The sequence below is a fragment of the Hippopotamus amphibius genome, chromosome 6 (genome assembly GCF_030028045.1).
Source record: "Hippopotamus amphibius kiboko isolate mHipAmp2 chromosome 6, mHipAmp2.hap2, whole genome shotgun sequence".
NCBI classification, from domain to species: domain Eukaryota; kingdom Metazoa; phylum Chordata; class Mammalia; order Artiodactyla; family Hippopotamidae; genus Hippopotamus; species Hippopotamus amphibius.
Window position 1 is genome coordinate 2,166,642 of NC_080191.1, and position 25,634 is coordinate 2,192,275.

Genomic DNA, 25,634 nt, shown 5'->3' on the forward strand with positions numbered 1-25,634 from the left:
ACCCCCAACATCCCCTTTTGTGTTTAGCTGAAAATGGTATTTAAGGTGAGGGCTTTGGCCATTTTGGTGAGTTACTCGTTTTTCTTGGGTCTCTCCCATGTATGCATGTTTAGTTAACATTTGTGTGATTTTCTCCTGTGGATCTATCTCACATCCATTTAATTTTTAGATTCGCCAAAAGAACCTACAAGTGTAGAGGACAATCTCTCCCCCCCACCCCCCGCAGTTGGCATGGGCTCTTCTCCCCGAGGCTGCTGCAGCTCAGAGAGCCTGGGACACCTGAGTGAAGCAGGCGCAGGTGAGCACTTTTATTGTCAGCTGGCCGCCTGCATCTCTGCCTGCAGGGTCTGTTGGACACAGAGTGGTAAGAGTCCTTTAACTCTTTCCCAAAATTATATTAGCAGGAGAAAATCCTTGTGCTACCTCCTTGGCTCAGTGACTTTGGGGAAATGTGGTAAATTACCCTTGGGTTGTGGATTCTTTTCCTCCCAGAGGCGGTCACTGTTTTTCCTTGTCTTCTATGCATTTGTTATAAGGAAGAAAAGCATCGGCCTGACCAGTCTTCTTTACAGCTAGTTCTGGGTTCTGAGGGCGCGGGGCCACAGAGCGGAAGTGGTGAGGAGCACTCCCTTGACGGGAGCTGGGGAAGGAAACATGCGGGCAGGGAAAAGCAGGAGCAGAGGAAGGACTTCTTTGCTCAAAACCTAGTTGGCTGCCTATGTTTGGCTTCTCTTAGCTTTAGGTTTCTAAACCTCGAGGTATTTTCTTACCGCCTTTTTGCTCATTTGCGTTGTGCCGTGACAGTCCGGCTGCACCACGTAGGGACAGGAGAGCTCCCCGGCCCAATGCGCAGGAGCAGTTGTTGATGGAAGCTGGGTGTCTACTGAAGAATGAGGAAGAAGGCGCTCCTCTCCCCCTCCCCGCTTCTCCCTTGATTATAAAACCGTAGCCCACTAAGTTCTTGGGGCGCGGCACCCCCTGCCCAGCTGCTTGTCAGCCTCACAGGCATCCTGTTCTCATAAGCCACTTCTTAGCTATCCTATCACTTTGCCTCTCCCTGAATTCTCTCTGTGCTGAGACATGAAGAACCGGAGCTCCTTGGGAGCTCCTGAAACACCACCTGGCAGTTTCGATTTCAGGCTCTGGTTTTGATTTGCTTGGGTAGGCTGCAAAAGTACTCAAACCACCCCAGTCTAATGGCCTTCTTATTTAATTAGTTTAGCAGCTCCCCCAGGATTTGGGGGAAGCATTTTGGAATCAGTGCCACTCTCAGTCACCGTCAGGGGTAAGGTGTTCTTTGTCTCATCATGAAACTCGTAGGTTTTGATGTCAGGTCCGTGCAAGAACTGTTTTGGTTGTTCACCTGGTTTCTGTTTCCCCAAGTACAGGGAGGCCATCAGATGGATGCACAGTTGGTGGCTGGGAACTCAATATCTATATCTAAGAACTTTTAGAGAACACAGTGCCGCCGGGAGACTACAGCGACGTCTGTTAGGGCGATATTTCCGAGAGACTGGAGCACACTCCTTAGCCAGGGCCCCCATGGACCAAAGGAGCTGGTATCCAATAAATCAAAGAGGGCATCAACCTCTTTTAGCCAAGTGGCGTGTTTGCTGATTTCCTGTATTTGCTGCCACGCCAGAGGTGTGGATCTGGGTGCAGCTGGAGGGATGTGCTACGGTGCACACTCCTCTTTGTTCACCTGAAACCGCCAGGTGGCATTTCGGGGGCTCCCAGGAGCTCCCGTTCTTTATGCTCAGCACAGAAAGAATTCAGCAAGAGGCAAAGTGATAGCTAAAAAGTGGTTTATGAGAATAGGACGCTTGTGAGGCTTGCAGGTAGGTGGGCAAGAGGGTGTGGCACCCCGAGAACTTAGTGGGCTGCAGCTTTATAATCAAAGAAAAAGTGGGGAGGGGGAAAAGACCACCTTCTTCCTTATTCGTGCATAGATGTCAAGCTTCCATCATCAGCTCCTCCTCCATGTCGGAAGGGAGAGTTTTCTTGTCCCTACCTGGTCAAGCTGGGACTGTCGTGATGCAATGGAAATGAGCAAAAAAGTGGTGTTTTTGAGCAAAAGGTGCATGTTTTTGTTGCTAAGTAAGCCTGCTTGGTTTTGTGGTTAAGAAAACCTGCTTTCTTTTTTTTTTTTTTTTTTGTGGCACACGGGCTTAGTTGCTCCGCGGCATGTGGGATCTTCCTAGAGCAGGGATCGAACCCGTGACCTCTGCATTGGCAGGCGGATTCTTAACCACTGCGGCCACCTAGGAAGCCCGAAAACCTGCTTTCTTGAGTGATTATTAACTTACAGGGGTCTCCCATACTTTTTTTTTTTTTTTCCTACTCACAATCCCCTAGTGGGATTAACTACTTAATTACCTACTTTGTCCCTTTACTCTGCCCCCTCACAGCCAATAAATATCTAAAGCAATTCGATGGTCTAAAGTCACCTTAGCAAGGAAGCCAGGGGGTTTCTGTTGTACAGCTATGACTTTAGCAGTAGATTCAGGGAAGGTTGTCAGAGTTAAGGAACGTGGTCTTCCCAAGCACTAACAGAGAGGTGAGGCGAGTAGCAAAACTGCAAGAGGAATAGAGGTTTCATTTTGGAGATGAGGACCTTGACCCATGATCCTGGGAGAGCTGTCCACCTCAAGATGTCCTCTGCTTCTGGGGAAAATCCTCCCTGGTCAGTTTTAATTTTAGATCTCCAGCTGGTACGCCATTCCAAGAGTCTGAAGAGAAGTGGACCGAGGTTTAAGTCCCTGACATCTGTCTGCCCTCTGGGTGGTGAGGACGACCTGGCATGGTCCCTTCCAAGGAGATTCAAGGGCAGTTCTTGTTCCAGCTCAGTGATAAAATCTGAAAGTTATCAGAAACCTGTACTTGTCAGAGGCCTTTCCATAAATCTCTCTGAGAGATACTTTTGGAAAAACACCAGAGTAAAGCAATAACTTTCTGTAAATGACAAAAAGACATCTCAAAAATGGCCATGGTTAGAGATTCGATGAGAGTTCATTTGATATGAAAATTGAGTTATTTCTCCACCGTACAACAGTTTCAGGTAATAGCTGGACAGAGAGGGTATTGACAAACTCTGTGAAGTTCAAACAGTTTCTGGATGCCCACATCAGTGAGAAATATTTACACATGTATAAACTAAGAAGGCTTGTCATCTGTTCCTATTTGACAATGCTTTCTCACATAATTTCACATACCAAATAAACCTCATTAACTTCACGTATCTTTAAAAATTTTTATTGAAATATAGTTGATTTTTATGTTGTGTTAGTTTCAGATATACAGCAATTGTACAGTTATACATATATATATATACACTTTCTTTTTTTTACATTCTCTTCCATTACAGGCTGTTACAAGACATTGCATAGAGTTCCCTGTGCTGGACAGTAGGTCCTTGTTGGTTACCTATTTTATATATAGTAGTGTGTATATGTTAACCCAGCTCCTAATTTATCCCTCCTCCCCTCCCCCTTGGTAACCATAAGTTTGTTTTTATGACTGTGAGTCAATTTCTGGCTTGCAAATAAGTTCATTTGTATCTATTCAATATTTTTCAGATTCCACATATAAGTGATATCATATGGCATTTGTCTTTCTCTGTCTGGCTTCTTTCACTCAGCACCATCATCTCTGGGTACATCCATGTTCCTGGATATGGTGTTATTTCATTTTTTGCATGGCTTTTCCACAGTGTGTGTATATACCACATCTTTATCCATCCATCTGTCAATGGACATTAGGTTGCTTCCATGTCCTGGCTATTGTAAATAGTGCTGCAGTGAACATTGGGGTACATGTATCTTTTTGAATTATGGTGTTCTCTGGATATATGCCCAGAAGCGGGATTGCTGGATCGTATGGTAGTTCTATTTTCAGTTTTCTGAGGAATCTCCAACTGTCCTCTACAGTGGCTGCACCAATTTATATTCCCATCAAGAATGTAGGAGGGTTCCCTTTTCTCCACACCATCACCAGCATTTAATTGTTTGTAGACATTTTGATGATGGCCATTCTGACCCGTGAGAGGTGGTACCTCATTGTTGTTTTGGTTTGCATTTCTCTAATGATCAGCGATGGTGAGCATCTTTTCTTGTGCTTTTTGGCTATCTGCATGTCTTCTTTGGAGAAATGCCTATTTAGATCTTCTCCCGTTTTGATGGTTGTTTGTTTGTTTGTTTGTTTGATATCGAGCCATATGAGCTGCTTGTATATTTTGTAGACTAATCTCTTGTTGGTCACCTTGTTTGAAAATATTTTCTCCCATTCTGGAAATTGTCTTTTAATTTTATTTAACTTAGCATATCTTTTTACCAGGGTCTCTCTAAGAAATTTCAAAGTTAGTTTGAGGTTAAAAAGATTCCATTTAGAATGTGATTTGGGGAAATTGTCAAAAACGTCAACAGATTTGAACATTGGATCAAATAAGATCACAGATCATTATGAAATAATGCTTAATTATCTGTTGAAACAAAGTGACGGTGGGAGATTTTAAAGGTAAATACAGAAGTTTACATAATTGTGAATAAAACTTAGTTCTTTTAATATTGAGAAGACTCAGTTCTCCCAAGTAATCAAAGACTTGATAAAGACATGAAGCATAGGACATTTTGGTAGGACACAAAATCTTTGCTTTCCAGGAAGGTTACCCAAAAGGTAAAGAAAAACTTTCCACAATCTCTTATCAAGAGCTGAACAATAGTCTAAGAAAGCTTCGTTCTTTTAACAAAGAGAAAAATAAATTCTAATTTTGCACCAGTTTGCATTTGTGTAATTATTAGAAGCCAGTCTCATTTGAAAGTTGAAAATCCAAAGTTTTCTGAAGGCCAATAAAAGAAACTCAGAAACCGTACAGACTATGTGACGTGCCGGGGAAGACATGGCTTTGATGTAAGGGGCAGAGTCAGTTCCTTAAAGTCAAGGGTACAGCACTACCTGTGTCTTCACAGTATCGTTCTTACAAAATGAATGGTATAAAGTGTTTGGCAAAACATGAAGTACCCCACAAACGAAAGCGATCAACAGATTGTGAGCATTAAATGAATTCATGTTTGTAAAGCTTTTATAAAGAGGCTGGCATGTGCTAAGTGTCCCCTGAGGGGAGAGGACCACCTTCAATGAAAAATTCCATTACAGTTCAATGACTAGCATCACAGACACCATTATAACAAGTAAGCTGGGAGAACAGAACACAGAGTACCTGCTCTGGCTGGAAGCCTTTGAGAGGAGGTAACTTTCTGGCAGGACGTAAATTCTAAATGAACGTTTGCCAGGCAGAGAGAGGTGGGTAGGAGGGAAGGCACGGCAGGTAGGAAAGCACGGCGTGTGCTCAACAATGACAAGGAGAAAGGCGGGGAAGCTGGCTGGTTGAGAGTGTGTGGGCCTCGCAGAGAGCAAAGTGGGGACAAGAGAACAGTGTCAGGGAGAAAAATGCCTTCCTAGGTTCTCTGCAGGGCCTGTAAATTAGACTCACGAGCGGCAGATTAACAAGAGACAAATGACAGGAGTCTAAGGTGTGCATGGCACTTACACATGCAAGCCCCTGGAGATGAGTGACTCACGGCAGTGGCTGGAAACGGGGGTCTCCGCACCTAACTTTATAGGGGAAGAGAGGGAAGACACCTGTGGAAAAGCAAATGGTGTTTTGGAAAGATAATGGCCTTTAGGAGACTAGATGAGAGATGACAGGGTTTACATTTGCTTCTGGAGCTGGCTAGAGGTGTTCCGTACCCAGAGCTATGTTACCCTGCTTAGAAATCCCGGCTTAACTCAGGACAGAAGAGAGGGGACCAAAAGGAGGTCTTAAAAGCAGTCAGAGAGAAAACTCAGACCACCTACGAATGAACAGCACTAGACTGACGTGAACTTCCAAACAACAGGAATCCAGATCTTCAAAGTTCAAGGTGCTGACCTGGAATTATACACCCAGCATTAACCATCTTTCAAAAATAACAGTGTCATAACTACAGTCTAAGATGAAAACAAACGAACAGAAAGCTGGGAGGTTTTACCACCCGAGAACTCACTAAAGGAAATTCTATAGAATAAACTTCAAAAAAGGGAAAAGTATCCGGTAGGAAGGTCTAACACATAAGAAGGAATGGTGAGTAGAGATGTCATTGAGCATATGGTTAAATGTAAACTAGTATTGTCCATAGAAAATAATGAATTTTAATTTGGGAAATTAAATTTAAACAGCTAATATACTATAAAACAGCAACATGTAAATTGGGAAGGATGTTCTTAAATTCTTACTATTCAGATGCAAAGGTTAAGACATTAATTAACTTAAGGTTAGTTACATATGTATAGTTAAAAGTCAAGGAGAGTAAAAAGTTAGGACAAAGGAAAAGCACAAATAATATTGACAAAAATAACTTTAAATAATTCAATAGTCACAATATTATTGAACTAAATTTCAAGTGAATAGGTGAATTTTTCAGATTACATTTTTAAAAAAAAATTCAGCTATATCTTGAGACACACCTAAGTTATCACATGAAAATGTTGAAAATGAAAGTATGGAAAAGTATATGCTAAGCAAATAGCATTCTTTAGAAATTTATCATTATTATATGTTCTGGGAGTGTTATACCCACAAGTGAGGCATTGTCTTATGTGGTAGAGTCTGTGTGTTCTACTAAATCCAAAAAATATTTACTGAATGCTGAGCACAACGCATGGGGAGAAATGCCCATCAGACCCCAGGACAGGGCTGCGGATGGATGCATGGACAGATGGACAGAGGGTGCCCCTTCAGTCCCGGTCCCCAGCCGGGGTGGCCGCAGGAGCACACCTCAGGCTCCCCTAAGCCCGGGACGGGCGTGAGACCTGGGGGACATACACTGACCTCTGGGAACCTGAGTATCCCTTCTACTGCAGCCCAGGGAAGCCCCCTCTGTGTGGTTTCCTGCTGTGGACCCTGGACCGCGGCTCCCCGGGCCCCTGGGCACGGTGGTGGCACCCAGCAGAGTGCATAAATAGCTCACAGGAGACGGGGTCCTCCGCTCCCAGGAAGTAAGAGAACTGCGGTGTGAACACTGTGAAGGAAAGTTGTTTAAAACAGCTTTGAAACATGCGGGCCGGGGAGCGGGGGAGAGGGACGGTGGAGACGCGAATGAGAGCGTGAGGCTGACCGGCCCCCCCAGGCCTGGTCCCACTCACCTCGTCCAGGAGCAGGGCTTCCTGCGACACCGGGAAGACGCGGGGACACGTCGCGGCAGTGGCTGAACACGCGGGTTTAGAAAGGCAGGATGCGAGGGTCCCTGGAAATACAGCATCTTGCTTGTGACGCCCACACAGCCCGTGTTCCCCGGAGGAGCCCAGGTCCCAGGTCAGGGGCAGCCCCCCGCCGGGTTCAGGAGGCCATTGACGTCTGAGCTGTTGCCGGTTCCCGGCCACTGAAGAGCGTTCGGGAGAGATCTCCGTCTCGGAGGCTCTCGGGTCCCCGCCCCCACCCCGAGCTGGGGGTCCCGCCTTGGAGTTGCTGGACCCTCGGCTCACGGGGACGGTGACCAAACCCAGACCACAGAGGCCAGGGCTCCCTTGTGAGTCACGGTCCTTTCTCAAAACACATCATCCGCCTGCCCTCGCCTGGCCTGCCCCGCGTGCCCTGCCCCGGAGTCCCCGTCACAGAGGGCAGGAAGGGACTCTCCACCCATCCGGATGAGCAAGTACGCGGTGGCCTCCCGGGGGAGGCAGCTCACGCTCTGGGACAGAGATGGACGTCCACTCGCGCTGCCCGCCCCCGAGGGCAGCCCCCAGGCGCTGAGTCCAGGCTGAGGGGGCCCTGCTTCTCCTCCGCACCTGTCCCCCCGCATCCCGTGCGGAGCGCAGCCCCGGGGAAGTTCGCTGCACGCAGGCTGGCCACAGGCACAGCTGCCTGCCTGCCCCTCCAGGGGCCCGGCCGCACTTCTTGCTTCTTTCCAGCTGCCCGTAGACAGGCCAGGCTTCAAGGAGTTGCCAGTCCAGTGAGGACCCAGCGGGAGGATAAATGGTCAGGATGCAGCAGGAAGACAGCGGGGGCCGGCCTGCGTGGGCCCCGAAGGACGCCTGTGTGGGCGCGTGGGGAGGCTCCACCTGGACGCGCAGGAGGCTGTAAGCCGGGCTCGGCTGCAGCATCTGACGCCTGTGCACGTGCTTTGTAAACCGCTGGCCTGGGGGTGAGGGGGTTAAGAGAAGCGGAGGGGAAACAGGTTGAAATAAGAGGATGAAAATAAGAGGCCTAAAAATAAGCTGGAGTTCTGGCTCGTTTTTTAGAGTTCTTTATAACGAAATTTCTTCATCAAAGTATACTTTCTTTTAAAATCTTCATTCCTTTAAAAATTAGATGCTCTTTCTAAAAATATGGAAATAGTATAAAGGGGCATCCCATAGAGTACATGTCCCCTTCCTCCCACGAGTTCTATTGTCCAGAGAAGGGTTTGATGGGCGTCTACTTAAGACTTGTGCATTCAGGTGTACGTGTGCCTGTATACATGTGTGTCCGCATACATGTTCTTACATGCACACACACACGTATGGGTGATCTTTTGTATTAAAATGACTTCCTACCATTTTTATTCAGAACCCACGCAATCATTCTCAATCGAGGTCCTCACAAAATGTTCTCATTTGATCACACCAAGTCCTGTTCCAGTCTCTCTCTCTACATCTTGCCAAGAAGCCTTTTCTGAAGAGTTCACTAGCTCCCAGGTCAGCAGCTGCCAGGACACCTGCAACTTGCAAACAGGTCCTGCCACTTGCTGGAGCGAAAATAGGTGTTACGACATGATTCCCCAATGTGCTATTGAAAAGAGGCACTTCCCTTGCTACCAAAAGCAAACCAGGGAAACGTCTCCGCCTTCCAAAGCTCTCGGAGATTAAGAAGCCGTGTGCCCGGGTGGTGACAGAGCTGAGGAGGCCGGAGAGCTAGGTAAAATCGACAGAGGGCGGCGTTGTTTGGTTTGGGGACAGAATTTGAAGTTTACGGGTGCTTGTGTGTTGTGGGAGTGAAGGCACAGAATTTTCTGTGGAGATGTACCAGCATAATGTCCCATCACTGTGGCTTTGCCTGCACAGAAAATACAGTCGATTGGAGACTGCCTAGAACATTCCAGCGTGATCATCACTTTTGCCCCATCTGGGCATCGCGGGCTGATAGCACTTTTGGCCTTCGGCCGTCCAGATTACGGGCTCAGCATCCTTAGCTACGCAGCGCTCTGCTGGACCTCGTCGGAGCTGCCTCCTCTGATCTGCCGGCTCACGGAGCCGGTCCGTGAGCTGCAGAGCTGGAGCTTCCAGTTTCCATTGAGAGAAATCTGTCTAGGTTTGCATCTGGGGAGCTGAGTGGCTCTATCAGTGGCTTGAGGTTATGATGCCACCTTTATGGAGACGTGGAGGGTGGGAACGGAGCGGGACCACCTCCCCAGACTTCCTATCGGGTTTCCTGCTTTATTTGGAGGATGACACACCTCCGTACCTCCCCTGAATGTGTTTGATTTCTCTCTTTGCTCAGTTGTCTATCCCCTGTTCCTCCACTGGGACAGGGTCCTCACCACCCCCTCGGTGTGGGGCCCCTGCACCTGGAGGGGTAGCTGGTGCAGGGTGGGCACGCGGCGGGCCGAGTGGAATGACTGTGGAAGCGGTTCTCTATCTAAGGCAGCGGGCGGGCACCCTGGAAAGGGAGAAGGGCGATGCCTTTGGGGAAAGGAAAGGTGTGTATGCGTGTGTGCACGTGTGTGTGTGCTCCTGTGCTCGCACGAGTGTGTCCTACCCCTGGAGCCCCCGTCGTCCCTCTCAACACCACAGTGGGGGGTGACGATCGCCCCCTCTGAGTCATTTGACGTCACGAGGCTGACGGGGCACGGGAGCGTTGTGTCAGAAGTGGTGGCCGTGGCCTGCCGGCTGCCTGCACTCGGGTTCTGAAACCACACGCCTTCAGATGACTCAAACCCAGTCTCTGATTCAGGAGGGGGCTGGAACCCAGTTGCACCTCCATTGGGACACGAACTCACAATCCTCAAACTGAAGCCGCACAACTTGTCTCAGGACTAAATGAAACAGGTTTTTTATATCTCAGCACAGAAGGAAATCAACAAGAGGCAAAGTGAGAGGCAAGAAGTAGATTTATTAATAATCTATATTAATTAATAGACAAGCAGGCAAGCAAGGGGCCTCCTCCCCGACAACTAAGTGGCTACATATTTATAATCAAAGGAAAAACGGGGAGGGAGAGAAGACCACCTCCTTCCCCTGCCTTCGTGAGGATGTTGCAGGAAAATGGGGCACGAGAAGATGGTCACATCCCAGGTCTTGGGTGAGTCCCTGGGATGGGCCGCCAAGTGAGGGTCTTGGCTTCAAGCAGGAAAAAATTCAAGATCGAGCCACAGTAAGGTGGATGCAGGTTAACGGAGAGAGACACACCTCCCATTGACAGAATGTGGTGTTCCGAAGAGGTAAGAGAGCTCCTGGTTGGGTTCTATGAGCTGAGTAATTTCACAGGCTAATGAGTGGGAGGAGCAGTCCAACTGTTTTGGGGAAGGGGCGGGATTTCCAGGAACTGGGCCACTGCCCACTTCTTGGCCTTTTGTGGTCCGCCTGGAAACTATGACGGTGCCTGTGGGAGTGTCATTTAACTGGTGTGTTACAGTGAGTGTCCAGTGGGGCTCGAGGTCCCCTGGACGTTGAATCTTCCGCCGTCTTGGGCCTAATGGGTTCTAACCAGTTTATGTTGTGTCCTCAATGGCTGTGTCGTTCTTTAACCGTTGTGCCCTGTCCCCTCCCCTCCTGCCTCGGTTCAACGGGAGGGCGTGTGGCCTCACCAGATGCCACAGGGCAGGGGGCTCTGCAGCTTCCCCTGGAAGGTTCTGGCTGCAGAGTCAATGTCCCAGGTAGAAATGGGCGCGAAGGACGTCGAGGGCAGAGAAGACCCAGGGTCTCGCGAGGGCTGGGGGCTGAGTGTTGTGAGGGTGAAAGTACGATATTTGGACTCTCTCGTGTCTTTTTCCGGCCCCACTTCCACTGAGTTTCCCTGAAGAGGGTCTGTGCTGTCTCCGATAAGTGATGGGAATGAACTAAAGGGTGTCGGCAGAGGGAGGACTGGACCTAGAAGAACCCCTGCCCGGATCCAGGGTCACTGTCCCTGCCGCCCGTCTCAACTCAGCGGCCAGCAGGCAAGCCTGCCACTCCGAGGCTGCGGCCACTTTGGAAGACTTGCCGCGAGAAAATGCTTTCTCAAGCCACAGTTACGCTAACATAAATCACTTTTCCTTCTTTTCCCCCTTAAAAACAAAGCACTGAGTACATTTATTTCCAAAGTGTAAGAATTCCTAACTGAAGCAATAGTTTGTTCCATGCTCTACATATACGTTTTTCATCTTTATGTAGATTAAAGTGTAATTAATGAATAGGGCAAATATGAATTTATCTGGTGCTGCTTTCATTAACAAAGATGTCGGATTTAAACATCGAGAAAGTTGATACTAATTTTCTTACGTTAGTAAAACCACTGATTGGACTTCCCTTAAATTAGGAGCAATCTTTAGCATCTTAGTGGGAAGTTTGCTGATTTAAGATATGATTCTCTAGCGCTCAAACCCACACGGCTTTTGGTGAACTTGGGTAGCAGCACAATGACACCTAGTGGCTGGTGGAATCACACCCCCTCTCAGCCGACCCCGGTTCCCTAGAACATTCTGTCACTTTGACATCAGGAATTCAAGCTGGTCTGCAAAGTCATCTTTTTTTTCCTCAAAGTGATATAGTGTTGATGCTAATATTGAGGCATGAAATGCCTGTTGGTAGCTTTCGAGCCATTCATGCCTCATCTGTTTGGCCAATTGAGGTTTGACCTAGCCCAGGGTTCTGGGGACAGATCGCCAGTGGTGCTGAAATTGGCTGAAAGGTCCGGACAGCTTCCGGGGTCCTGGAAATCCCTGTGATCTTCCCGTCCCAACAGCGTGTCTGCCGGGGTGTGAGTCGGCGGGGACACACTTGTAAGTCTGGGTCCCTTTGATTATAAGGAGAGTGTCGCATTACTGTCCTCACCACAGCAACAATTTGGGAGCAGTCCCGGTAGACGTTTCTTCTAAGAAGTATTTTGGGAGAGTGACATCACCAAGATGGTGACATAGGTTGTTCCCCATGTCGCTTCCTCACAAGAAGGGCAACTAACAACATCCGAGAATAAGACTGCACTGAAAGGACCCTGGGCTCTGGGCTGAGGCTGCAGTGCCCCGACCCCAGGGACCCAGAGAGACCGCGCTGCCCCGGTAAGAAAGTGGCCACAGGCTGACCACATTGCCCTCCCCCAGGCTGGCACAGCCCCGCATAGAGAGGTCCTAGTGGGAAGAGAAAACCTGGGTCGGGAGGCAACATCCCCCCCGTCATTGTGGGTCGCTTTTCTGGGTACAGATCTGCGGGCTTTAGATTCTCAAACAGGAGTTTTGCTGACCTAAGAGCTCTGTGTGCCCAGGTGCAGGCAAAGAGCTGAGTCACAGCCTCACCCGCTGTGCAAGCTGATTTCCAGCCCCATCTGACCAGCAGGGCTGGTAAGGGCTCCTGGAAGCTGTGTGGCCCAGCTGCGCTCAAGCCAGGGGACGGGCAGGCAGAGCAGGTCGCCCCCAGAGCAGAGCTGGCCTCCCGTGTGGCGTGTTCCCTTGCTGTGCACAGGCAAGGGACTAACTCACCGCCAAGGCTGATGGTGGCTCCTTACATCTGACTGGAGAGCCTCTGGGGAAACGGAGGGTAGCCTGGAGGAGCCCCTCCCCCTCCTGCAGTGACACAGCCCCACCCACATGGAAAGTGCCTTCCAGCCCCATCTGACCAGCAGGGCTGGCAAGGGCTCCTAGAAGCTGTGTGGCCCAGCTACACTTGAGCTGAGAGGTGGGCGGAGCTGATGGTTTGCACAGCAAAGCCAGTGACTGATCAGAGAGCTTGGGATGCAGGTCGGCTTTAGTTAAGGAAACACAGCTTTCCTGGCCTTAGAGCTGCTTCCCCCACTGTGCCTGGGCAGGAAATCTCACTCCTAGCTCTGTGCATCGCTGAATACAGCTTCAGCCTGTCTGAACAGGGAACCCACCCAGAGCACACAGGAGCCACAAAGCCCATTCAACAGTCCCAGGGACAGTGGGACTTGGACACAGAGCACAGCCTGTGGCTTCCCCTGTCTGAAGAGCAGAGCCAGTGGCCTCCCAGACCAGAGAATTCAGTGCACACTCAGACCTGACTTAGGCCCCAAACAACATGCTGTACAGACCCTGGGTCTTGTCCTGCTGCCCTGCCAGGGAGGGAAGGTAATTCACGGCCCTATCTACTAATGGATACAGTGTCCAGTTCTGACCAGGAAATCCAGGCAACTGTGGATCCCACTCTACAATCTCACTTGGGTAGGAAACCCAAGTCCTAGCCCACTCTTCTCAACCAGTGACACCATCGCCCCCAATCCTCATCCTCAGAGCTCCAACAGTCACCATGTCCAAAAATAGACCATAATAGCAGACCCTTCCTGCCCAAGAATGCTACAAGAAGACACACCCAGAAACTCAGGCTGAGCTGACTGGTGAAGAGCTGTCTCTGCTAAAGCAAACCTGTAAAGTCTGCAAGAGGAGCCCCATTACTCAGTTGCACAGGTACCAACATAAGGAATCAAGGATCAGGAAAAATCAGGTACATATGATGCCACCAAAGAAAACTAACAAAGCTCCAATAACTGACCCTAAAGAAATGGAGATCTATGGGCTGTCAGACAAAGAATTCAGAATAATCTTCTCAAGGAAGTTTAGTGGACTACAAGAAAACACAGACAACTAAACAAAAATTTTAAAAATACAAGAATAAAATGAGAAGTTTGAAGAAGAAATAGCAACCATCACAAAATAAAAACAAAACCCAAAAATCCTAGCATTGGAAAACACAATAACTAAACTGAAGAGTTCAATAGAGAGTTTCAGAAGTGACTTGACCATGCGGACAAAGAATCAGTGGTCTGGGAGACAGGACATTGGAAAGTAACTGGTTGGAGCAAAAAGAAAGAAGAATGAAAAAGAATGAAGAAAACCTACAAGAATTATGAGACACAATGAAAACAAAACAATATTTGCATTGTGGGACTTCAAGAAGGAGAAGAGAAAGAGAAAGAGAGAGAAAGTATATTGAAACCAATAATGCTGAGAACTTCCCAAACCTGGAGAGAGAAATGGACATGCAAATCCTTGAGACCCAACGGACTCCAAATATGTTGAACCCGATTAGGGCTACACTGAGACATGTTATAATTAAGTTGTCGAAAGTCAAAGACAAAACCAGAATTTTAAAAGTAGCAAGAGGAAAGAGAGAAGTTACACACAAGGAAACCCTTGTAAGATCATTGGCAAATTTCTCAACAGATATTTCTCAGGAGAGGAGGGAATGGGACAATGTATTCAGAATATTGACAGAAAATAACTCTCAGTCAAGAATTCCATACCTGGACAAGCTGTCATTCAGAAACAAGGAAGTTATAGACTTTCCTGGACAAACAAAAGCTGAAGGAATTCATGACCACCAGGCCTGCCTTACAAGAAATGCGAAAGGGATATCTTTGAGTGTAAGTAAAAAAACAGTAGTTAACATCACAAAAACGTAAAAAGGGAGTGTAAGTCTCATGGGTAATTGTAAATATATAACTAGTTAGATTTTGCAATATGGTAATAGTGGTACCTAATAGTTGTTCGCTTACAAACAACTCACTTAATTCGTAATTCATTTTCTAGTTTAAAGGTTTAAAAAGTATTAAAAATAACCACAACCACAATAATTTGTTATTAGTTACACAATATAGAAAAACATGTGACTTGTAACAGCAATAACCTACAATGTGAGGAAGAGGAGAAATAAAAGTGTAAAGTTTATGAATTCTCTTGAAGTTTGGTTGTTATCAGTTTAAATAAGGTATTATAAGTTTAAGATAGTTCATGTAAGCTTCATGGTAAACAGAAGGGAAAATCCTGTAGAAATTTTACAAAAGAACACAATAAAGAACTCAAAGCATAGTGATACCAAGAGACATCAAAACAGAAAAAAGGACAGCAGGCTGAGAAACAAGGAACAAGGGATCTACAAGACAACCAGAAAACAATTAACAAAATGGCAAGAGTAAGCTCTTACCTATCAATAATTATTTTAAACATAAATGGATTAAATTCTCCAATTAAAAGACATAGAATGGCTGGATGGATTAAAAACACAAGATCAAAAAATATGCTGTTTAAAGAGATTCATTTTAGCCTTAAAGACACACACAGACTGAGAGTGAAGGGATGGGAGGAGACATTTCAAGAAAATGGTAACCAAAACAGAAAAAACAAATGAAATAGTGGTAACGATACTTAAATTCAGCAACACTTAAAAGGACCATTCACCATGATCAACCGGGATTTATCCCTGGGATGAAAGGATGGTGCAACATACCCAAACCAATGTGATACATCACATTAAAAGAATGCAAGAGAAGAATCATATGATCATCCTAACAGGTGCAGGAAAAGCATTTGACATCCATTCATGATAAAAAACTCTTAACACATTAGGCGTAGGAGGAACTTATCTCAACATAATAAGGGCCATGTATGACAAGCTCACAGCTAACATCATACTCAAAGGTGAAAGACTGAGAGCTTTTCCTCTAATATCAGGAACAAGACAAGCCTACTCTCACCACTCCTATTGAACATAGTACTGGAAGTCCTAGCTAGATCAATCAGGCAAGAAAAAGAAATAAAGGGCATCAGAATTGTAAAGGGAAAAGTAAAATTGTCCCTATTTGCAGATGACATGATGTTATATATAGAAAATTCTAAAAACTCAACCAAAAAAATCTAGTTAATGAATTCATTAAAGTTGCAGGATACAAACATGTAACATAAAAATCAGTAGCATTTCTATACAATAACAACAAATTTTCTGAAAAAGAAATTGATCTCACAATAGCAGCAAAAACAATAAAATACTTGGGAAAAAACTTAACTAAGAAGGCAAAGCATCTCTACTCTGAAAACTATAAGACATTGATGAAAGAAATTAAAGACATCAGTAAATGGAAGGGTGTTCTGCATTCATGGACTGGGAGAATTAACACTGTTAAAACGTCAATACTATCAAAAGCTGGCTAGAGATTCAATGCAATGCCTATCAAGATCCCAATGACTTTTTTTTTTTTTTGCAGAAGTAGAAAAAACACTCCTAAAATGTATGTAGACCACAAAAGACCCTAAATAGCCAAAGAAATGCTGAGAAAGAAGAACAAAGCAAGAGACATCACACTTTCTGACTTCAAAACAGTGTGGTGCTGACATAGTAACAGACAATTAGGCCAATGACACAGAATTGAGAGCCCAGGAATAAACCTAATCATAGACAGTCAACTCATGTTTGACAAGGGAACCAAGAATATTCAGTAGATGGTGCTGGGATCGTTGGATATTCACGTGTAAAAGAATGAAACAGGACTCATACTTTACAGCACTCACAAAAATTAATTCAAAATGGATTGAAAACTTTAATATAAGTTCTGAAACTACAGAACTCCTAGAAGAAAACATAGGAACATTGTCTCAGATGTGGGTCTTGGCAATGATTTTTTGGCTATGTCACCTAAAGCACAAGCAACAAAATAAAAAACAAGTGGAACTACGTTAAACTAAAAAGCTTCTGCACAGCAAAAGAAATCATCAACAAAGTGAAAAGACAACCTACAGAATGGAAAAGCATATTTGCGAATGATATATCTGATTAGGGGTTAATATGCAAAATATATAAAGAATTCATATAATTCAATAGCAAAAAATAAAATAAAATAACCCAATTTAAAAACTGGGCAAAGGACCTGAACATTTCTTCAGAGAAGATATGTGAAAGACCAACAGGTACTTGGAAAGATGTTCAACATTACTAGTTATTAAGGAAATGCAAATTAAAACCACAGTGAGGTATCATCTCACACCTGTTAGAACTGCGACCATCAGAAAGACAAGAGATGAAAAATGCTGGTGAGAATATGGAGAAAAGGGAACTTCAAGCACTGTCAGTTCCTATGTAAATTGGTGCAGCCACTATGGAAAACAGTATGGGGGCTTCTCGAAAAATTAAAAATAGAACTGCCATTTGGTCTAGCAATTCCACTGCTGGGTATTCATACAAAGAAAATGAAAGCACTAACTAAAAAGATATCTGCACCCCCAGGTTCACAGCAGCATTATTTATAATAGCCCAGACATGGAAATAATATGTTTATCAACAGATGAATGAATAAAGTTGTGGGGCTGTGTGTGTGTGTGTGTATAAAATGTGTGATAAATGTATATAATATGTGATATATATACATAACATGTGATATATATAATAATATTATGTTGTATATACCACCATAAAAAACGAGAAAATCCTATGCTTTGTGACAACTTGGATGGACCTTGAGGGAATTGTACTAAGTGAAGTCAAGTCAGACACAGAGAGAGAAATACTGTGTGAGCTCACTTTTACTGGGAATCTTATAAAAAAATTAAAAAAGTAACTAATAGAAAAAGATATCAGACTTACAGTTACCAGAGGCAGAGGGTGGAAGGAGGGGGAACTGGAGGAAGGTGGTCTAAAGGTACAAACATCCATTTACAAGGTAAATAAGTACTAGCGACTTATTGTACTACCTGGTGACTATAGTTAGCACTGCTGTTTAGCATATAGGAATGTTACGAAGAGAGTAAATCCTAAGAGTTCCTATCACAAGGAACTTTCTCTCCTTTTTCTCTTTTTATTGTGTCTATAAGAGAAGAGGGGTGTTAGCTGAACTTGCGGTCGCCACTTCACAATACTGTATATGGAAATCAAGCCGTGCGCTTCAAGCTTATACAGCGATGTATGTCAATTATTTCTCAGCAAAACTGGAGGGGAAAAAAAGAAACATTTTGTCTTGCTAGAGACCGCGGTCGACTGAAACCACTTGCTCATTTAAAAAATCCCTCTTAAGATGAAGGGGAGAAACCGAGAGGGAGACTGAAAACGCCGACAGGATTAAAGCAATTGTTTCAGGGACTGATTCCTGATTGGAATAAGGACAGTTAGAGGGACAGGGGTGGGAGAGACCAGAAGCAGACCCCCACCATTCCTTAGCACAAGCTCAGAGCTCCTCGGAGACGCTGGCTGACCGTGGGAAGGACCGGACCAGCAGCTGCTGGGAGTCGCACACTGGAGCCAGTTAGAAAATGCAGAAGATGGTTCTGGTAACTTTGAACAGTGGATAGCGGAAGAAAACCTCAGGAAAGTCTCCTGATATCAAAATATAAGTCGTTTGTGGGTAAAGACAGGTCAGGATTGAAGTAAGCTAGAGTGTCGCTGAAAAACAAAAAGGAAGGCAGGTAGTTGAGGACAAGAGTGGTGTGAAAGTCCCTGTTAAGCTAGGCATGGCATTTCTTCCAATATGGCCCCACGGATATTCTCACTGAAAGTTACCACGTCGTCTTAGCCAGCGCACATCCACTGGGGATTTCTGCGTGTCTGCACTGTGCTGAGGGCTTTGCTGGCGGTTAGCTTCGTGAGCATTTGCAACCCTCCTTTTTTCAAGAGGAAACTGAGGTTCGGAGGGTCAGTCATCCACTGAAATGGTCTGGCTGAGAAGTTATAGGATTAGGGTCAGAACCTCCAGATCTCAACCACACTGTTCACTTCTCTGTTAAGTGTGATAAGCCATGCTTAGTCAATTCCCAAAACTGTCATTTTCCAAAAAGTATGATTTTCATAGGAATAAGTTAAGCTGCGAGGGCTGGAACTTTATCATGCTATTCCAACAGGACGGCTGCCTCCCCGAGCTGTGTCACCATGCCCAGGTGTGTCATCAGCCCCATGTGACATTTCCCTACACTGTAAGGTTTTCCTCATTGATCCAAACTAGATAAAAACAACTGACTTCACAGAACTTTGGAAACAGTCTTCAAACTCTGAGTTGTACTAACAATTGAATACGACAACTGAACTAACACTTGGAAAGACAGATGCTTTCGCTTTCTTATTGGCTGTGAGATGTGCGGTAAGTTGTTTAAACTCTAGCCTGGTCTTGTCCCATATAATAACACCTGGCCACATGTAGCTATTTAAATTTAGATTTTAACCAACTAAAATTAAATGTAGGGGCTTCCTAGGTGGTGCAGTGGTTAAGAATCTGCCTGCCAATGCAGAGGTCACGGGTTCGATCCCAGCTCCAGGAAGATCCCACATGCCGCGGAGCAACTAAGTCCGTGTGCAAAAAAAAAAAAAAAAAAAATTAAATGTAATTATGCATTCAGTTCCTCAGTTGCACCAGCCACGTTTCACATGCTCAAAGTCACATGTGACTAGTGGCTATAATCGTATTGGATGGTGCAGAAAGTTCTTTTGGACAGCACTTCTCTAAACCTGAAATCCAAAACCTCCAAAGTCTTCTGAGGTTGTTGCCTGTCCAGTAACGGGTCTAAGTTCGAACGGTGATTATCAGAGCACTATTGTAGGACAGCAGGTGAAGTGCTTTGAAAATATAAAGTGATACATACATTTTTTTAAGTTATTGCAGTGTCGTAAAATCATGTAGTCTTTGACATGCTAATACTTTGACCCTTGGAGCTTATAATCATGTTAACTCTTTTTCAGGAGTTGAACTATAGATCTTGAAGCTGACATTTATACTTTGTTCTTTAAGACGGGAGAACATTCCACGTTCTACACCGTTGACAATTTCTCTTAATGAGCAAGGTACCATTTCTATGTATGTGTGTATATATATAGAAAGATATACACATGTAATACTATATAATATGTATAATTATATAATGTATGCAATTATATCATATAATATATGTAACACGAAAATCATCACTTTCCTTTATGGACCATATCTACTAGAAATTATTAATAGAAAAAAATTCCAGTCCATACAAGCTGATAAGAGTCCTAATTTTTGCCCAGTGAGAAAGTGATTACCATGGGTTCCAGAGAAGGTGAATGCATAACAGCGCCCGGGTGTCTCATGGTGTCAGTGACTGTCAAGTTCATTAACGCTCAGTGGCCTTAGTGACTAATACACGTCTAACTCAGGCTCCAAGACAGAGTGTGACTTCTAGGAACCGACTGCTTTTCCTGAGCCCAGATTGGTTTCTTTTAGGAAACTGAAATCTACTGATGCTTGAGGCTTTTATCAGCACGATGGAGAGAAGCCTGAAGAACGTCCTGGTGCTTTCCTTTGGATTTCTACTTCTCTTTACTGCCTACGGAGGTCTGCAGAATCTGCAGGTAGGCACATATAATCATCATGTGATCCTACCTTCTGAAAGTCTCTGGGACTCCAAGAATTCCCGTGTCCCAGACCACGAGGAACGTGAAAAATCCTCTAAAACAAACTGGTTTTTCTGGGCAGCCCGCACTCCCAATTCAGTGAGATTGCACAACTGCGGGTGTTTGACCCTTGGACGAGGAGAGCTGGTCTTGGGTTAGTGATTTGATAAGGTCTGCTTTGCCTTTGTGAGGCTAAAAGGAGACACAAGATGACTCACTGAATTTGTGGTCAGGGGCAGTAATGTGAGTTCATCAGAGGTCCTGAGACCACATAGGTTCCTACTAGATATTCCCCAGGTAGTTCCATTTTAACTCTGATCTTTAACTGTGAACGAAACCCCAAGGAAGCCCCAGGGCTGGTCAGGAAGTACCCGGTCGCCATGCTCCCGAGCTTTCTTCCGCAGCTTCTTGCTCTGTGGCCTGGGGCTGCCACACAGTGAGGCCTCTGTAGGGTTTCTGATGACAAGTTAGTGTGGTCCTGCAAGGTTTGTCAGTCAGGGACAAGAAGTAGGCACCTGCTGTGTGCACAGTACTGAGCCAGAAAAGCACAGGCAGGGGGCTCAGCATCGGAGGTTGAAGACAGGAGAGGAGAGGTTCAGGTGTCCTGTCCTCATTGCTGCAGCACAAGCTCTTCAGACTTGCAGGTTGGTGAGGAAGCCCAAATTCCACCCTGAACTCCAAGCGCATGTTTTACTCAGTGAACCCCTATTTGGCCTTTTTTTCTGATTGTGCTCACAGAGAATGAAACCATAGCCCATGCTGGGTCCCAAAATCAAGTTGAAGGGGAAGCACAGTCCTCTTTCTTGCCAGCATAGTCCACAGCTTTGCAGACATTGCTCAGAACGTCGTGATGTGAAGCACCTGTTTCCTTACGCTGCCTCGAGCGCGTGTTGAGTGTAGTGTGTGCTTCCTGGAAGGAGACCTTAGCGAGAGCCTGGGCCCCTCAGTGGCACTGGCCCTACGGAAGCTTGTCCCACAGGGGGCAGTCCTGCTGCCAGCAGGAGGGGCGGCTCCCCTGGGCTCGCGTGTGATGGATGTGGCCAGCATCCTCAGGAAGCAGTTGTGATCCGGCTGAGCTGAACGACAGCAAATCGGCCTCTGGACTTGGAAGCCAGGGGAGGGAGGGGGGCCTTAGGAGCTGCCAGGAGTCCCTTCTCTCAGGCTGCGACTGGGGGACGCTGAGGCCACACGCAACGTGGGAGCCCTGCTTTGCACGCGTGGTGTGGCACCTGAGTGGGGGAGCCGTGCCACTGAGGGGGTCATGCTGGCCTCCACGTCTTCCCCAGGCCTCCTGGGCTGGGCACTGCTGTCACCGTGCTGGGCTGTCCTTGCTCAGGAGACAGCAGATGTTAGGGACCCAGCCCTCCAGCCCCGCCTGCCCCGCCCCCGCCCCAATCTGGCCCTAGTTCCTCGCCCCCTGACGCAGGACTCGTAGGTGTGCTTTTGTGCTGTCAGTCAGGACTGGCTTCAGAAACAGCAGGTGAGGATGGGGATGCACATGGCTTTGGGGCTGAATCCCAGCCACGCTGGAGGGATCTGCCCGTCTCCATCACTTCCTTCTGCTTTCACCGGCTTGGCTTCATTCCCAGGCCCCAGCAAGGTGGCAGGGCCGGTCACACACATGCCCGGAGCGCCAGCCCTGGTCTGGATGTGGATGTGCCCTGCCCAGGACCCAGACGCGCATCTGTGCCGCCTCCCAGGGCAGCAGCCAACCTCCAATTTATCACTCGGATCTCAGCGTGTGGGTCACGCTTCCTCTCCCCCTTCCGCGTGCCCCGGGTCCCCAGGCTGGTGAGGCGCCCTGTGTGCACCCTGGTCCTGTGGCGCCTGCCCTGCTGTGCCTGCCAGCTCCACAAGGCCAGGCCTGCAGCCCCACCCCATCCATCGCCGCCTCAGGCCACATTCAGCACACTTGAGTGAAGTCGCGTGTGTCAGCTTCCTGCTCAACTCCCTTCCGGGGCTCTCCACGGTCTCACAGATCCGATCCCGTTCCCCAGTACAGGGTCTGGGGCTCCTGCGGGTCTAGTCCGGCCAGCTGTCCAGCCTCACTCCACCGGAAGAGCACAACAGCTCTGGCTAAGCAGCTGAATGTTCCTTGGGGTCTCTCCTCTCAGGATGGGGCCTCTGGAAACGCATCCCCTAAACCTCCCCCGTCACCCACACCTCCCGACCTTTCTCTGGCCACCTCCGCATCCTGCAGGTCTCACGTGGCCTCACTCCTTCCAGAAAGGCTTCTGATGCCGCTGGGCTGGCCTTGGTGCCCTCCCGGAGCTCGGCCCCTGAGGGTTCCCCCTGCAGGTCGGGGGCTGCTGTTTTTCCCTTTCATATCCCTGGAGCTGCGCATATTCTCTGCTGGTCAGTGCTGATGGTGGATGGATCCGTTGATCAGTTTGCTGATCGAGTTGAGTGACCGTCCTCGTTGTTTAATACAGGTCACTCTCGTGAGTTTCTCCCTGGGCGTGGACTTTGCAGGTTGGCTCTCCTAACACACGCAAAACAGGTATTGGAACACGGTCGTTCATGTCAAAAAAAAAAAAGGCATTTACTTTTGAAATTTGGTCCTCACTTTGGAGACTGAAATCTGCCTTCCTGTCCAGTGATGGGCAATGGACCTCTGGTATACGTAACAAACGTCCCCTTGCGGATGGGAGGTGGGGCTGTGGTGGACATGAAACTCCCGTGCAGGGCACCGCTGTCAGCTTCCCACCAGCACACAAGGAGGCACGCACGCTCCCACGCCCACTGCATACACGAGCACGAAGAGAAAGAACCAAGGGCCCGTCTCGACCCATTCTCTCCCTCCACACTCTGGCAACCGGAGTCACGAGCAGAAATTTCCAGATAACCGCCACTCCAGAGCAGACTGTTCAACGGCTGTCTTCCAACCAGATGTTAGAATTTTCATGGGACCAGCTGCTCTTGTTTTCGGTTTCAGTGAATCAGCAAAGTTAACTAAATGCGTGTCTGGGGCAAAGCACTGAGGGAGATTCAGAAAAAGCAGAACCGCCCCCACTCCCGCCGGGCCACCCGTGCTCAAGACACTTGGAGATGCTTGGCACGCACTTGAAGAAGGGGCACCGTTGAGAAAGAGGATGAGGAGGGTCAGAGCACCTCTTGGGGTGGAAAAGGAGAGACGTTCCTGGGGTGAGAACACAGCCGGTGGGGTTTGGACTCTCCAGGCGACAGGCGAGGGGTGGGCGGCGAGGGCTTCTCAGGGGCCCCCGGCTGATGGCTAGGATCTCCCATGGTCTTGTTGTGGGACCAGCTAGGAAGGAACGTTAACCGTCCAGGCATTAAAGTCCTGGCTTGGGGTCATCTGGACTAGTCGGCCGTGTGTCTGATCCTACACGGCTGTGCGTCTTTCCCTCGGGGGTTCTAACACCTGTCTCAGGAACGTAAACGCTCTTATTTCAGTGTCTGCACGTTGTTGACACTCAGGGGTGGTTTTCTGCGTTTGGGCTCTGGCTTCTGCAGGGAAGAGAGCCTGTCCCAGCCATCGGTCTCCTCTCCTGTCTGCTCAGTTGCCTGGAGCACAGCAGGGGCCCCTCCACGTGTGACAACAGGGTCAGGCTGAGCTGGGTGTGGAGGCCAAGGCAACAGAGAGGGGAGGACCCGTGTGAGGGAAGGTCTGGCTGCAAAGGGAAGCATCTGTCTTCTCCCCCGCCTCCCCTCTCCCTCCTCCCCTCCCCCTCCTCTCCTCCCCCTTCTCCCCCTCCTCCCTCTCCTCTCTCTCCCTCCTCCCCTCCTCCTCCTCCCCTCCCCCTTCTCCCCCTCCTCCCCCTCTTCTCTCTCCCTCCTCCCCTCCTCCTCCTCCCTGCCTCCCCTCCTCCTCCTCTCCTCCCCCTCCTCCCCTCCTCTTCTCCTCCCCCTTCTCCCCCTCCTCCTCTCCTCCCCCTTCTCCCCCTCCTCCCCTCCTCCTCTCCCTCCTCCCCTCCCCCTCCTCCCCTCCCCATCCTCTCCTCCCCCTCCTCCCCCTCCTCCCCCTCCTCTCTCTCCCTTCTCTGCCTCCTCCTCCTCCTCTCCCGCCTTTCCTTTTAGAAGTGAAACAAATGGAAGAAGCAATCGTGCTGGTTTTCCTTTCACAGCAAAGGCCGAAGTCCCCCCTGCCATTGCCTCTGCCAAGCTGGTTCTGGTTACCTTTGACCTTTTGGTCACGTCACACCAAGCTATGCGGGGCACTCAAGCGAAACATGGCAAAAATAAGGAAAACGTGCACTTGTGTTTACAGGGCGTTAGGCTGGAGCTGCTCGCTCTGCCTGAGGCTCAGCCGGAACCTCGTCTCCCGAGGAGCCTGGAGAGCCCAGGGCTCCCGGCCGCCCGGCACCTCCTCCCCCTCGTGGGTGGAGGCAGAGGCGGCGGGAGGCCCGAGGGTCCCTCTGCCCGGGGCCGGGCCACGCGCGCAGGGGCCTGTGCTTCCCTCCCAGCCCCCAGAGTTGCCGGCTCAGCCTGCTCAGGATCCACCGCGGCCTCCTGCTCTCCCGCCCCGCAGCGGGAGGAGAGGCCGCCCGCCCAGGAAGCCGGTTGCCGGGGGTCTCGGGGACCCGGAGGTGGCCGGCGCGCCTAGCCCCGGCGGCCGGGCCCCTGACCGGGCCGGTCTTGTCCCCGCAGAGCAGCCTGCACGGCGCGGAGGGCCTCGGGGTGGCGGCGCTCAGCACGCTGTACGGCGGGATGCTGCTGTCTTCCATGCTCCTGCCGCCCGTCCTCATCAAGACGCTCGGCTGCAAGTGGACCCTCGTCGTCGCCATGTGCTGCTACGTGGCCTTCTCCCTGGGCAACTTCTACGCCAGCTGGTACGCCCGCCGTCCGTGCGTCCCCACGTTCCCCTCTCAGCTCCTGGGACGGGACCGTGGCGTGGCCACCCTCCCGTATGTCCCCACCAAGAGTCTCTGTCCCCTGTGCAGGGCCCGTGCTCCCCCGGTTCCCCATCCTGACCTCTCCTAAGGCCCCGGGCTTCCCTCCAGGGCCAGGGCACTCCCCAGCAACGAGGGGAGAACCTGCCTGAGGTGTGGAGGGTGAGTTTCAGGGGGACTCAGCAGAATGTGGCCCGTGGACCGAACCCCACACCCTCACCCCATCCCGGGCAGTGGACGCCGCAGGGCTGGAGCCGGTGCCCAGGCCCGGCTGAGCTCTACCTGCACCCTGATGGAGCGGGACCCTCGGGGACCAAGCTCCGAGGTCGAGGGCGACGTGCCCTTGTTCCCAGGGACGCGCTTGTCAAGCATCTCTTTGAGGGACACCTGTTGTCATCCGGGATGTATCGATATGATGGCTTCACGGTATTTTTCTTGTTACCATAGAGTTCC

At 48.5% G+C, this 25,634-nt stretch overlaps 1 protein-coding gene across 8 annotated transcripts in view; it reads left to right on the forward strand.

Moving 5' to 3' along the window:
* Positions 1-8,851: 8,851 nt before the first annotated feature.
* The window catches only part of UNC93A (unc-93 homolog A), a 42,040-nt gene continuing 25,257 nt past the window's right edge, over positions 8,852-25,634 (forward strand). For 4 of the 8 annotated variants that reach the window (XM_057740267.1, XM_057740259.1, XM_057740264.1 and 1 more), the window contains exons 1-4: positions 8,852-8,929; positions 18,819-19,054; positions 20,162-20,289; positions 24,940-25,121. In XM_057740267.1, the coding sequence (XP_057596250.1) occupies positions 20,179-20,289; positions 24,940-25,121 (293 nt within the window). In that variant the 5' untranslated portion in view covers positions 8,852-8,929; positions 18,819-19,054; positions 20,162-20,178. Of the gene's footprint in view, positions 8,930-18,818; positions 19,055-19,650; positions 19,753-20,161; positions 20,290-24,939; positions 25,122-25,634 lie in introns of all 8 variants that reach the window. The other 4 variants (XM_057740260.1, XM_057740262.1, XM_057740261.1 and 1 more) reach the window with 4 other exon arrangements.